Below are 14358 nucleotides of genomic sequence, written 5' to 3' on the forward strand. Positions count from 1 at the left end.
GTAACCCTTTTCCATAGACTGAACCAAATCTGGTGGAAGGCAAACCAGAGGTTTAATGGAAGAAGGATTACCTGAAGGAACTGCGACCTTTGCTGGAGACTTCTTGGTTGTCTGTGCATCTTCTTCTAATTGTTTCTGTAACACAGCAGCAGCAGCAGCAAATTCAATTCTTCTACTCGGGCTCTGGAATCTTCCAGTTGTTTCTTAGTGTCCAATAAATCTTCTATCACCTGGTCGTATTTCATCAGAGCTTCCCGATTCGCATCCATGGCAGGGGGGCCACTGAGGGAACTATTGGTAAGTTGGAGCTTGCGTGCTTTTAATAGGAGGCGAGCTCAGAGTAGCCACTGTGTTGGAACTAGCGCCCTGCGCTCTGAGAAGAGTGGGGGTTCCCCTCCACTCGGTGCCCATGCACCCGAGGGGGGGGACGATAGCACCTAAAGGGTATGTAGAGGAAGGACAACAACCGGCCGCTGCGCGAAAAGAGCCAGACGCAACAAGGGGCGTTGATAAACCCTAGCGGGCGAGGGCATGCAAGGAGTTAGCGACTTCAGTTCGCATGGTCTCGACTATCTAAGGTCGTGTAAGATTTTGTTCCTTTCTCTTTCTCTCTTTTCTTCATAAACTAATATTAATACTTTCTTTATTTTCATTCTTTCTATGGCAGGCCATCTTAAATTTTTTAATTATTAATTGTAGTACTAGTGACTGTTGTCTTTTACACACAGCCATAGCCTGCAAAAAGCAAGCGCGCACAACGAGTAGAATGGGTACTTCATCAGCTGCAGCACACAGTGTCTTCGTGTATGGCACCCTCCTCGCCGACGAGGTTGTCTCCATACTCCTCCAGCGCGTCCCCCAGTCGTCTCCCGCCCTCTTACCCGACTTGTAAGCCCCCACCATCCTAGCTCCAGTATCGTCGAGTTTGGATTAGAAAGTAACAAAAACCAGTTTTGATTAGAAATTAACAAAAACCTTCTCCTAAAGACTTCAAAGTCTTAGTATGCCATTCAAAACTCATGCAACTCTGTGAGTGCCTAGCAGTTTAGATTTCATTTGTTTCATCATACATGCATGCCATCAGTAAGCTGCACTTGATGTATCTTATGTGATATTCTTGACTCAATGATGATATGATTCATCTTACTTAGAAAACATGCCACAGCTATGGTAGGTCATGGAACCCATTTGAGGAAAATGTTGAACATGGGACAACTTGAACGTTTTGGTTCTATTGAAGACTGTTATGGCATAGGAAGATATGGGAGGTTCGCTGACGAGACCTCACTCTGCATGGTTCTGATTCGTTGATTGCTAGTGTGTCCTTGATGTTAGTTATTCAACTCAAGGATTGGCAGCGCAAGATGCTGACGTATTCGACTCCCAACAAGTTTTATGTTACGTGCATCGTGCATTGTAGATATGAGTGCAACGTCCAGACATCAGCCGAATCAAAGGCGAATCAAAGGCAACTTCAGAGGCCGAATTGGAACTTTTTGGGAGGCCAAGAAGGGATCGGCCTAGATGCCCAAATGTGAATTGGCCCAGAGTGTGAACACACTTTATTGGGTTGTTGTCTCACTAGAAGGACAACCAACCAACTAGCCCTAGATCAGCCGACCAATTCTACAAAACATTGCACCGTGACTTTAGAACATCGTCGTTCAAGTCAAGAGCTTACCTTAGCCTTATTGAAGCATGTGTCATTGGATCTTGGCTTTGAGCCGCAAATGCAACTTTCCATGTGGGTGTGCTAGCTCATCCGTAAGCTCATAGGTAAGGTTGCTTTATATGTTCCAGTGCTACCTTACAAAAGATAAGTACCTGTTCATGCAGGTATGATGGCAGAGTGCCTTACGCTAGGTCGAGCGTCCAAACTATATTAGATTAACATATCCACCTTCTTAATGGTGACCGCATCCTCATGTCACCCAAGTCGGTGGTGAAGCTGATGTCCAGAAGTGGATGGTTCAGGATATATCCATGGAACTGGCGGCCGACGTTATGTGGTTAGTTCGAGACTGATCTGCAGCTAGATGTAGGGCAAAGTGATGGGAAGCTTTGGGTCGCCTCCTTGATGGCAGGCAACTTGTCGAGGTGGCATAGAAAGTGATAGGTGATATGGAGGTTCTTCATGTGACGGGCTTCCGTTGGTTGTGGAAGTGGTGTGGAGGTAGTTGGTAGAAGTTGTCCGCATCCTTTGTGTGGTGGAGTTAGTGCTAGGACCCCATGGAATAATGAGCATGGGTAGATGGAGGTCCTGGATAGTTTGACACGATAGGAGATTATGCTCGGATGGGGCTTTGCTTGACGAATACGTTTGCTAGGACGAGGTTTTGTTGGCGGTGAATTGGAGCCAAAGTAGGGGATATAGGTATGGAAGCTCGTTCGAGATATCTGCAAGGTCGAGTGTTCTCTAGGTGATGGGTTGTACCATGGGCTAGGCTTGCTCCCACCATGGTTCCCCCATCTAGAGATGTACCTGGAGGGTTGGCGTTGACGAGGTTAGGTGAAGGTGAACGTGTTTGTGCGTGATGTGAGAAGTGAAAAAAAAAGTGATACCCATAGTAAAATATGCAGGTGACGTGCATGGGCAACGAGCGTGTCCATGTGGGTGCACTTCTCCAACACAACTGCTTTCTTCGACTCTTTTTGCTAGTTTCTTCGACATTTACTTGTCATCCCCTCTTGGGGAGTCAAGATCAATAGCTTGTTAGAGGTATGGCAGCATATTTACACATGGTGGTGTCTACAACTGCAAGGGAGCGGGGTGGCCTATGTGGCTTGATGGACTCGGCGTTGTCAATGAGTGTTGGGTCTAGAGGTAGGGTAGATTGAATGGGTAGGGTGGTTGAAGACGAGGCACGAAAGGTCTTGCTCACTGTGGGAAGGTCCAGGCGATGGGTTGTACTATGGACTAGGCTTGCGCTCGTCATGGTCCCCCTATCCAGAAATATATTTTAATGACTATCGATGATGAGGCTCAACGTAGGTTCGTGAAAGAATAGTGCTTATGTGTCTATTACATGCAGAGCCTGTGGATATATTGAAAGTAGCGTGCATGGACATTGGGCAAAAGGTGAGTGCGTGTAGAAGCTTCTTCCAACACATGACTTTCTTCGACTCTTTTTTGTTTGCTTTCTTCGACTCTTACACGTGGTTTGAGATAGGGATTTGGTAGTTTATGCGTAGATGAAAGGATCCTGTCACACAAAGTCTCACACCGCCTTCTGTATCTTGAGTTTCGTGAGTCTTTGGCAATCCACTTTATCACTTCAAGTAGAGAGAGAGAGAGAGAGAGAGAGAGAGAGAGAGAGAGAGAGATCTGTACACAGTATGGGGTCCCAATTACCCATTGAAGGGCCCCCTCCTATTGCTAGGAGTATTTGCTTTATTTCTATGAAGAGAATGACTGCAAGACTGACTTTGAGATTGTAGATGATCCAAACGCAAGACCTTCAGAAGACCAAGAGTAGGGCTGATTGCACGCTGCTGTAGAAGCACCAATGATGACCAATCTCGATACCAATGCACTCTTCCAAGGCTGTAGGAGGACTGCAATGTGTGGTTGAGAGAAGGGTTGAATTGGGGGGTTCTGCTTCAGCTTTCTCTTCCCACCGTCTGGCCTAATCTTCTCGTGTTTGTTGTTCCATCTAAAAGAAAAGAGAGATGAAGTCGAGGGTAGCTGTTGGAGTGGATTTTTCTGTGGTGGCCTCCAAGAGTTGGAGACACTTCATGAGAAGTTGGTTCTGAGCTTTGAGAAGAGCGAAGGGATCTTCGGGTGGTGGAAGAGGATGGTCTCCTTCAAGGGAGACATCTTTCTGATGGTGTGTACTCTTCTCTGTAGACATGTTGCTGAAGTCGGTGGTCGTGTTGGACCATCCAAGGATGCACTTTGTCGCATGTGGAAGCTCTGGGAGAGCTGGTCCCCACACCACCAAAAGATTAAGACACGGGCGATGGTGTCATCCATGCGCGATGCGGTAAGGAAGGGTGGGTAGATTCGTCGGACATGCGCAGCAACAATATCTCAGAACCAGCTTGAAGCTGTGATACCACTGTCATATGCGGAAGCTCTGGGAGTCTTCTTTCAGCCCTAAATACCATCCTGGAACATGCTGATGCAAATGCCAAAAACGCATACAAAAGATAGAGAAGCGAGAGAGAGAGAGAGAGAGAGAGAGAGAGAGAGAGCTGAGTATTCAGCATTTTCATAATGTACAGAAAGGTAGTACAAATCTTATAGCTACAGGATGCCTTCATGAAAAGGTAGAAACCGTATTCTAGTCCTAAATCTAAGACCCAACTCATAAAGAGTTGAATGATCTAAGCATTGAGCCAAAGTGCCCTTTTAGAGGGCTGAAAACCCCTTGTGGACTGGCCGACTTCCTGTCGGCCAGCTCTAGGACAAATAATCCTCGCCGACCGGAGCAACTCCTTCACACCTGGCTGACAGCCTCTTGTCCTTTTCCACAAGGTTCTCCTGCCCCAAACTAGTAACAGAAGCTCCTAATTTGGTTCTTTATCTTGTTACCTCTTCAAGATTAGCCTTGGGATTAGCTAGTGCATGTCTTGCTGACACTCATGCTAGGATGTGGTGTATGTGGATAAGCTGAATCTGATACTAATGTAACATGGAGCGGAATTATGCGTAGATGAAAGGATCCTATCACACAAAGTCTCACACCACCTTCTGTATCCTGAGTTTCGTGAGTCTTTAGCAATCCACTTTATCACTTCAAACTTTAAGAGAGAGAGAGAGAGAGAGAGAGATTTGTACACAGTATGGGGTCCCAATTACCCACCACCGAAGGGCCCCTCCTATTGCTAGGAGTATTTACTTTATTTCTTTGAAGAGAATGACTGCAAGATTGACTTTGAGACTGTAGATGACTCAAACGCAAGACCTTTAGAAGACCAAGAGTAGGGCTGATTGCACGCTGCTGTAAAAGCACCAATGATGACCAATCTCGATGCCAATAAACTCTTCCAAGGGGCTGTAGGAGGACTGCAATCTGTGGCTGAGAAAAAAGCTGAATTGGAGACTGTTTCTATGGTTGTGAGGGACTGTAGATGCATGCGATTGATGGCTGTATATGCAGGCTGTGAATGATGCATTTTTTGCAAGAGAAGGAATGCTGGAAGAAGCTGCGCTTTCTGCAAGCGAGGAGCAGAGAAGTATGCGCTTTCTGCCTTGGTGATGATCGCTTGATGATTGAATGCTTGAATTATTGAAACGCTAGGTATTTATATGCATCTAGGGGGCTGGTCGGTTTGCTGAAGCAAGTCAGCCGACTTCCTAATAATACACAACTGGATAATAAGCTTAATATGCTGATTATAATGCTTTTAATGCTACGGACTATTTCATAAGGCTGCCGACTAGACTATATGCTTATGCAAAGGGTTAAATGCTTATGCAATGTTTTAATGCTATGGCTAAAGTTCACATGCAATGCAATAAATGCTTCTAATGCAAACTCTAAGGCTCTTACTGACTTCTATATGCATGAATGATTCTCTTCAAGTGGGTAAGAGGACTTTGACTGAGTGATTGACCTGACTGACACTTTATGGCTCTACGTAGCACGTGCCTGACATGTCGCGGACTGGGGCTCACAATGGGGCGACGTTATATGACAAAATCATATCCTCAAGGGTCCTATTGATGTACAATGATGCACTGATGATGAGCCATCTTGTCACAATGCACTACAGTGCAGAGTGTATGTGACAATGGAAGAATTGAGGACACCCTGTTTGGCAGGGACATTGGGAAGCTGCGAACAATGGTTGGCTTGCCGGACATGGCCGAATGGATCCGGGTGTTTTTTGAGCCTCGTTTTGAAGTGTTGATGGCTTTTCGGTCCGCTTGCTAGAAGCATGGTGATATTGGCGAGAAGAATGGAAGCATTATAGGATTGTTGCAGCTTGGGGGTGAAATGTTGGAATGCCGGACATTGCCGACCTTGCACATGTGGCATCGCTTTGATCTTTTGGGAATCTCTACCTTGCTTGATTAGCGCGGATGAAGGCAAGGTTTGTGCCTCGGGGGGAGCTGTAGAGCGCGCTTGATGGAATCACCGTTGAGTGTGAAGATTGCCATTTGGGTGCATGGATCCAACGGCTTCATAGACCGCGATTGGGATGCCCATGTGATTGGGCAAGATGGAGGCTTGCTGGTGCATCTTTATGAAGTTGCAGATGAAAAGCTAGTAGTCCTTGTGAGTGTGCAGACGTCGGAAATGTGCTGCATGCATGGATGTAAAAAGGGCTAAACCATGCAAGACAAGATTGAATGAAAGAAAATGAGACAAGAAAACCAGATTAAAGGCAAGCATGCAAAGTGTTGGCACAGGGTATGGATGCTGCGTGCAAAAATTGGATCTAGTGTTGGACGATAGTTTAGACCATCGAGTGAAATTGGCGGAAGACATAAGTACGTGGATTGGTGCCAGATAGACCACAACGTAGGAAGGATGGTCCGGTGCTATGTGCTTAAGTGCCGGTGATGAATGGATGAGTGAAGAGGATTGATTGCAAACCGGAAACTTGCAAGGGTTTGGTTGGAAGGGGAAATAGGCTTGGGTTTGGTGGTATCGGGATTTTCTTTGGAGTTTGCGGGTGGTTTAGTGATGGGGCTGTCCGACGATGTACTTGCAAACAATCCCATTTGTACCAGCTCAACCCTCCGTGGGGAGTGCTCTACCCACTCCATGGGGAGTCAATAAAAGCAGTTTAAGGAGGGTGAAGGGGTCACCTGCACTTACCGGGTTGTCAGGAAGAACGCGGACACCGGCGTTGCGTTAAGGGTTACTTGCTGGAATGTCGGTAATGGCCGAATGAAAGCATTTATGCGCCGATAGCTTCGTGCCCATGGCAGTGTGGCCTTGGTGCTTGGCCGGTGGTTGGAAAGACCCGATGGTTTGTGTGGTGTGGTTGGCTGAGAGATGGGGTTTATGTCAAGGAAAAGGATGGGGAAGCCGGCCCCTACCTGAACCTGCAAAAGCTTGACCATCACACTGACCTTAAGAATATGGTGTTAGTAAACCGTTGTGCATGTGCTTGAAGATAGTGCATTGCAGGATATAAATGCCCACTCTCCGATTATGTCACATTGTCTTCTATCCAGTCACAAGCACTCAAGCTGCAAAAATATCTGGGGACTTTGAAGAGATCACTTGCTTTATCTTTGGCGATCTCACCAACAAAACTTGTCAATAATGTAAGAGACTAGCAACAAGCATGCTTCTTGTTCCGCTAGCACTCGAGTGACCTGAAAACCTGTACTTCATGGTCCTTGTCTCTAACTCCTATGCTGCCACAATCCTCCGAGGTGCAAGCTTCTAGAGGGACTCCCTCAAGTTGCGTATCCTTATCCTGCACACAGCGCACTCCACAATAGCATCACTCTTGAAAAGAAAACTTGTAAAACACTTACCATGCTTTAGTTCGTGTGCCACATTTGGCATACATGTAATGGCATGCCCACGATAAGGTATCCTTAAACAATCCTTCCTCAGCAACCTCAGCCCTTGACTTTGCCACAAGCACCGAAGTTGCATGTGTATGCGAGAACATGTCCAGAGACACCCCTGAACTTGCACACACCTGAAGCACATGAGTCGCTCTACATCATGCCTATGTTTAGCATATCCTAGGAGCAACAGACTCTACAAGACCGTTGGCCATGACCATGGAGATGTTTATGGCTTTTGATACACCGAGGATGGTTGGTGTCATGTGCACAGTGTGTATCTACCATGTGCTACATGCACACAAGACTAGCTTCGAGGTTTGGGGAAGCTTGGAGCTAGGCAGGCTGATTGGCGAGCTGAGTTAGGGATAGACTAACGGGCGGGCACGCAAGTATGGACGGGCGGGCGCCCAAGTGTGGACGCCCGACGACCGGCCAAGAGCCGGTGGCCAAGGTTAGTCATTAGTCATATAGAGAGTCTCGCGAGTTTGTGAGAGCTCTATGGTCTTGGAGCCTGGATCTAGTGCAGACGTGCACCTGCTTTACGCAGCCGAGGCCGGCAGCAATCTCGAGGCCCGCGAGGGTAGCTTTGTGGCGGTATGGGACGTCGCGAGGAGGAGATTGGTCGGTACGTCAACCTAGTTAGCTCAGCTCGTGGCTCGGTGGGGATAGCCAAGACTGTGGGCTTGCCCACAGCTGTCATGGTTGGGAGGTGAGTCAGGCCTGCACCCCCTTCTTGTTTGTTTGTGTTGTTTGCAGGATTCGAGTCTCGTACTAGAAACGATCATGAGGAGATCCGGTGGGGATTTGACAGTGGTATCAGAGCATGCCTCGTGAACGAGCAAGTCAGTAGGTAGAGAAGATGAGGTTGAAGAATGGTATGTGTTCAAAAAAGCTTGCTGTTTTTTCTGTGCATACTGCTGTTTTCAGATTCAGTATGTGTTTTTTTTCATCAAAGAAACCCATGATGATGGAGATGGTGGTCTAAGAAGGGATGTTTGCCGCCTTGCAAAGAAGAGGAAAGATGGTTTTGAACTGTATAAACAGTTTCAGCAGAGAGAAAATAGAAAAAAAAAAGCATGGTTGCTTTTGGGTTGAACGAGAACGAGAGAGAGAGCGAGAGATGTATTCAGTTGACTCTGCGGGGTCGCATACTCGTGCTGGTTGGAGGCGCATGCATGTAGTAGGCTAGGCGCCTGGGCAGTCGCCCAGGCCAGGCCTATGCAGGCGCCCAGGCCAGGCCGGCAGGCGCCCAGGCCAGGCCGGCAGGCGCCCAGGCCTACGCCGCCTTCTGGCTAGGCCTACGTAGGCAAGCTGGCGTAGACAGCTACGCCGACCTTCATACAAGCGGCGTCGGCAGTACGTGAGGCGACAGCAGCATGGTGACGTCTGCAGACAGGTAGCCGGCGGCGCTAATCCAGGAGGGAAGAGAAAAAAAAAAATCAAGGAAAGCACTCGCCGATTTGGGCCTGCTTTCGTTTTTTTTTAGTTTAATTTTTTTTTAAAGTTTTAAAAGTCCCCTCCAAGGTTTAAAGGTGTTTGTTTTTTTTTAAGAAAGCAGAATATATATATATATATATGAAAAAAAAAACACAAAAGCAAAAGCTCAAGTAGCTTTTGGGGCAGGCTTTATAAACCCCTTAAGTGGGCTTCTTGCCACACATCTCTCAAGTTTTCAAGCTCTCAAGCTCTCAAGTTCCCTTGCACTTTTCTTGTGCAAAGATCGAATTTTCTCTCCACTTATCCTCTTCACGATGTCGACCCAAGAATCAGAGTTGGAGCCCCTTGTCGAACGCGAAGGCTTGCCGGCTACGGAAGATACCGATGCCGATCTTTTTGACGATTATGTGTCAAAATCAGATTTCCAAGAGTTCAAAGTAGCTCTCGAAGCTTCTTCGTCGGAACGTCAGGCACAAATCGCAGCCCAGATGCAAGCTTTGCAGAACTCCATCGCTCTTTTGACCACTATCCTCTCTACTCTTTCGGCTATGGATACCTTGGCCTCTGCTTTAGGCCCCAACATTACTCCGGAACCGTTCGGGGGCGAGCAAAAACAGCGTACCAAGGAGATCGTGGACACATGGCTACATAAGTAACAGGTCTATTTTCAGTTTCATCCATATGATGATGGAAAAAAGATCCAGTTAGCAGCAGGTTTCCTCTCAGGCAAAGCTTTGCTTTGGTGGAAGGAACTCAACTCTAAGCCAACAACTTGGGCACAATTCGAAGACGTCTTCAAGAAAGAATTTCTCAAGAAAGAGGATGATTATGATGTTGTTGCCCGGTTTTCAGGTTTGACCGTGACCTCGCAGCACCTCACTTATGAGGTCTACCTCCAGAAGTTTAGGGACTTGCAGATGAAAGCTACAAAGATGGATCCCACTACTCTTTTGGGATTCTTCGTAGCTGGTTTACCAGACTCATACCGTTTACAAGTTAAAAATAACAAATGCAAAACATTGGATGAAGCCATTCATTCAGCACGTATCTATGATGATACAATGGTCTCTTCCAAGTCGAAACCCGTTACCGAGCAGGGGAACAAGCATAAACGAAAGTTCTCTGCACCTATGGCTAACACGACTGAAGGAAAGTCTTCGGACCAACCTTCGAAGAATTCAAGTTCGACACCAACGAAGAAGAAACGACTCCTTAGGGCTTTAAAGCTCAAGAAGGAAGGACGTTGTTTTATCTGCGAAGAAAAAGGACACATGCGTAACGAGTGCCCAAAGCAAAAGGGTGCAAAGACCAACGCAGGACCCAAGCCAAAGGCAGCTAACCAGTTGTCTTTGACAGGTACGTCAATTACTGTACTTTCTCTCGTCCTAGTACTTGTTCTGTTCAACTCTAAAGTCTTTGGCTTACATGATCTTCTCCGCGTTTATGGAGAAGTGAATAGCCATAAGATTCACATTCTTCTAGACTCTGGCAGCTCACACAACTTTGTTAACTACAAACTTGTGCAGAAATTAAGTCTTGATACGACACCCAGCGATCATACCTATGAGGTACGCCTACCTGCGGGAAGGCAAGTATGGGATTGAAAGATGGAGATGCTTCCAATCCAGATTCAGGACTACAAAGATACTGTGGAATGCTATGTTATGTACCTAGAAAATGTAGACTTGTTATTAGGGATTGAGTGGTTTAAGACTCTTCAAGTCCAGATAGATTGGTCTAGTCATATTTTTTCTTTTCAGCATAGGGACACCCAGTATAGTATTTTAGGTGATTGTATTCATCCCTCTCAGGGACCTCTTGTAAATACAATTGATTTTGGAAATATAATGGATTCTTCTTTGTATACCGCTTTCCATTGTGTATTGATTCCACTTTCTTCCTTTCTCATCCCTTCCATGGATGTCAATGAATTAAGTGTGTTTGAAAGCAAAGAATTACAGAAGATACTTGATTCGTTTCAAGACGTATTTCCTAAGGAACTGCCATCGAGTTTACCATCTGAACGGGCCGTAGATCATCGTATTGACTTGATCCCTGGTGCTCATCCTATCAGTGTTCTGTTGGGTAAAGGCAGTGTGCTTGCACCCAGTGTCCGGCCGCCCACTTATGTACACACATCTCCTTATTCTTTTAGTTAGTGAATAAGGGGCTCACTCTCTCTTGGTTGAGACAGTGGATAGCTCCACCCCCCATCTCTCGTGTCTGCTCTCCTCCTTCTCCCTCTCTTTCTCTCTCGTGTGTGCTTGCTCCGCTCCCGCATCGGTCCAACAACTTACTGTAAGACTTACTTGTCGGACAGAGACGAAGGTCGGCCATAGTGATCCGGGAGAATTACAGATCTTGGTATTTGCCGACTGAAGGAAGACTGAAGGAACTGCCCTATCGCTACGCTCTGGATTCCCGGCCCAAAATAGAGAGCAAGTTTTAGATTATGGTAGAAGTTTGATCCTATTGATTGACTGCGGGACGGAAAGGAGAGTCGCGGTGTGCGTGCCTCGTGTGCGCGCTTGCGGTGTGCGGTGGAGCTTTTGGCCTCGAGTACGGAGCTCGGCCATGGAAGCTTGAGAGAGAGCTTCGGGGACAGAGAAAGCTTGAGGGCCATCCCTAAGCTTGAAAGATCGATTAGTAGGTGTGTATGCAGAAACAGATTTCCGCAGGTGCATTTTTTGGCCCGAAAATCACTTTTTTGGCCATAAATCCCTCATACGAACTCAGATCTGCGCAACCCAAGAGTCTTTTTTGGGGTTTTGGCACGTTCCGAACGCAATGGTGGTGTTCATTTGACCTTATTCTGATCACAGAATTTTCTGCAGCAGCTGTGTGCATTTCGGATCTCCAATTTTGATGTTTTTCACAGGTTCCTGGTACTATGTTTTGTAGCTTTGGGGCTGATTTGCTCCAGTGCTCATGTACGTGAAATGTGGTGAGCTTTGGATTCCGCTCATGCATGAGCGATGATGCTCTTCGCACAAGATATGTATGCTTAGAGCAATGATTTGCAGGACATGTATGCTGATTGCGTGAAACAGGTTTTGTGTGCTCTTTTATGAGCATTGACAGGTTGCAGGTATCTCGCCAGGTCTTGTCTTTGAGCTACAGGTTGTGTAGCGTGGCCGTATTGCGCATTTTCTGGCAGGTTGACAGGACACGATTACTGGTAGAGATGTATGCCTATTGTGGGTCTCGCTTTTGAGCGTGTTGCAGGCTTGCAGGTGGAGTTATTTGTGGTCTTTATGCATGCTCCTCTTACAGCGAGTTGAGTTTTTCTCGTGCATGACCATAGCTTTGTTGTCTCCTACGAGCACAGGTGCCGTTGTTGGAGTGAGTGACAGACTTTGGGTTAGAGTTGCCGTGTTTGGCATTCTATGCTCAGTGGGACATATGCTTAGTTATATGCCTTGACAGCTCATGCCTTGGTACACTTGATGTTGGCAGTGTTTGCCTCTTTGGTTGCTTGTTTCCGTGCTTGGCATTGTGTGTGCTGACAGTTTTGGGCTTTGCCATACGCATTTGTGAGCTGTGATAGCTCTTTGGCATTGTGGATAGCCCTATGTATGGTCATTTAGGACACGTACTATTTAGTCAGCTGATTGGATTGCAGCCATTGTTGAGGGTCGAGTGAGGTTTTCATTGAGCTGGGGGATACCCATGTCCGGGATCCTTTCGGTGATACAGGTACTGGAGCGATCCCGCGAGCACCATAGGACCCATGCATAGTGTCTGGTCACCTATGTCAGATGCAGTGTGATTCTCCGCAGTGATACTTTGCGTTGAGACTTGGTTGTGCTCTTTTGAGAGCTTTACACCTTTAGTTTTGGGCTATTTTTGCCTTGGCTGGTTATTTTGGTTTTTTGGCCATTTACTGCCGTTATGTTGCCGAAATTTTGTCAAAATTTGCAGCTATGTGATGCCTCTTTGTGCCATTGATTGGTAGCGTGTATTTCGCTACGCTTGCTCTCGAGTGGGAGATTGTGGTATTCTCGAGCATTCGTTGCTCACAGAGGTTTTGGCAGTGTATACAGCTAGCTTGTTTTGATGCCTTGATATTGCTATTGGACTTGCAGTGTTGAGCACAGTTTGGTGCAAGTAGCACAGTGGTTTGCTGCGAGGTTTGCAGGTTATTCTTGTTGGCAGGCATCTTGTGGTTTGGATTGCGTCGAGGATTCCGCATCCGCCACATAGAGTTGTGCGCATTGGTTGCTTGTCTTGTTGTTCAGTGTTTCCTTGCACACACATGGCTCTGGATTCCGTCCAGCATTTTGTTGTCCGTGTTCCTGATACAGATGAGCAATCATTGTTGCCAGAGGTTGAGACGTTGAGGTCTCGTACACATCATTCTCGTTCTTCCCATCATATGCGCTGTTGGCATTGTGGCCACACAGGGCACATTAGGCGTCGTTGCTTCAGGCGTATAAGGCAACAGAGACGGAGATGTATGCATGATGCACAGACTCCTTTGACACAGGTGAGAGAGGCAGCTACAGTGACTGAGTACGCCAGTGACGGTGATGTCACCTTTGCCTCTAGTGTTCCTCCTGCATACTTTGATGGATGCTCACTTTCTCCACGTTGGTTGCTAGATGCAGATGCTATGTTTCACGTCACGTCTCATTGTGAGTGGTTTAGCACATTTTCTAGTGGGAGACTTGGTTGTATGCATCTACATGGCTCAGTGTATGAGATCGCAGGTGCAGGAGACATATGCTTGTCATTGCCTAGTGGTGTTCTGTACACACTTAGTCATGTGCGCTATGTTCCAGATTTGGGAGGACAGAGTCTCATTTCAGTGAGACAGTTGAGAGACACTGGTTGTCAGGTACTGCTTAGAGAGCGGTCTTTCCAGATGCATTTGGGTTCGCTGGTTATTGCGAGAGGTGCCAGGAGTGGCGTGGTATACCCTTTGCATGTTTCTCATTTTGGAGACGGTGTAGTCTCTGTGATATTGCAGCCATGTGGAAAGCGAGAGACGAGACGTGTCTCTTTTGCAAATGCGCTGCAGGATGCTCAGACATTGATTGAGCAGGATGCTCACACGTTAGTCGAGCAGGGAGATCTAACTGTGCAGGACATGTTTGTGTGCGGACATGTAGAGCGGGAGTGCTCTAGTGAGGCACAGCAGATTATTCCTCCTAGGACGGAGATGCCTCCTTTGACGGAGATGAGTGACTTAGAGTTCTTTGACATTGGTCGAGCAGGTAGAGTCAGTTGTGCATGATACGTCTATGGATAGACAGGTAGAGCGTCTTTGCGCTAGTGAGTCACAGCAGAGTATCGGAGAGGCCATACAGTGGCCGAATGATTGCAGTGGTGCTGATTCTTCGGTTTTGCAGTCATTCTCGTCTTATATGCCTTTGCCAGATGATGCTGACACTGTGATGCATGGACAGGTAGATCCTGAGGATGCATATGGCAGTGAGGTT

At 46.9% G+C, this 14358-nt stretch overlaps 2 protein-coding genes across 3 annotated transcripts in view; both read left to right on the forward strand.

Annotated features, from left to right (window-relative positions):
* The first annotated feature begins 693 nt into the window (after positions 1-693).
* Positions 694-14358, forward strand: part of LOC147621444 (AIG2-like (avirulence induced gene) family protein) — a 139592-nt gene continuing 125927 nt past the window's right edge. The window contains exon 1 of one of the 2 annotated variants that reach the window (XM_086824180.1): positions 694-888. In XM_086824180.1, coding sequence (XP_086680306.1) covers positions 767-888 — 122 coding nt within the window. In that variant the 5' untranslated portion in view covers positions 694-766. The remainder of the gene's footprint in view (positions 889-14358) is intronic. The other variant, XM_086824181.1, reaches the window with a different exon arrangement.
* LOC147621445 (uncharacterized) lies at positions 6075-14153 on the forward strand. Its single transcript, XM_086823733.1, has 5 exons — positions 6075-6224; positions 11796-11847; positions 11968-12103; positions 13003-13055; positions 13156-14153. The coding sequence occupies exons 1-5, from the start codon at positions 6075-6077 to the stop codon at positions 14151-14153; spliced, it is 1389 nt and encodes a 462-aa protein (XP_086679859.1).

The sequence above is a fragment of the Cibotium barometz genome, chromosome 30, assembly GCF_041138505.1.
Source record: "Cibotium barometz isolate CiBa-2024 chromosome 30, ASM4113850v1, whole genome shotgun sequence".
In the NCBI taxonomy this organism is placed as follows: domain Eukaryota; kingdom Viridiplantae; phylum Streptophyta; class Polypodiopsida; order Cyatheales; family Cibotiaceae; genus Cibotium; species Cibotium barometz.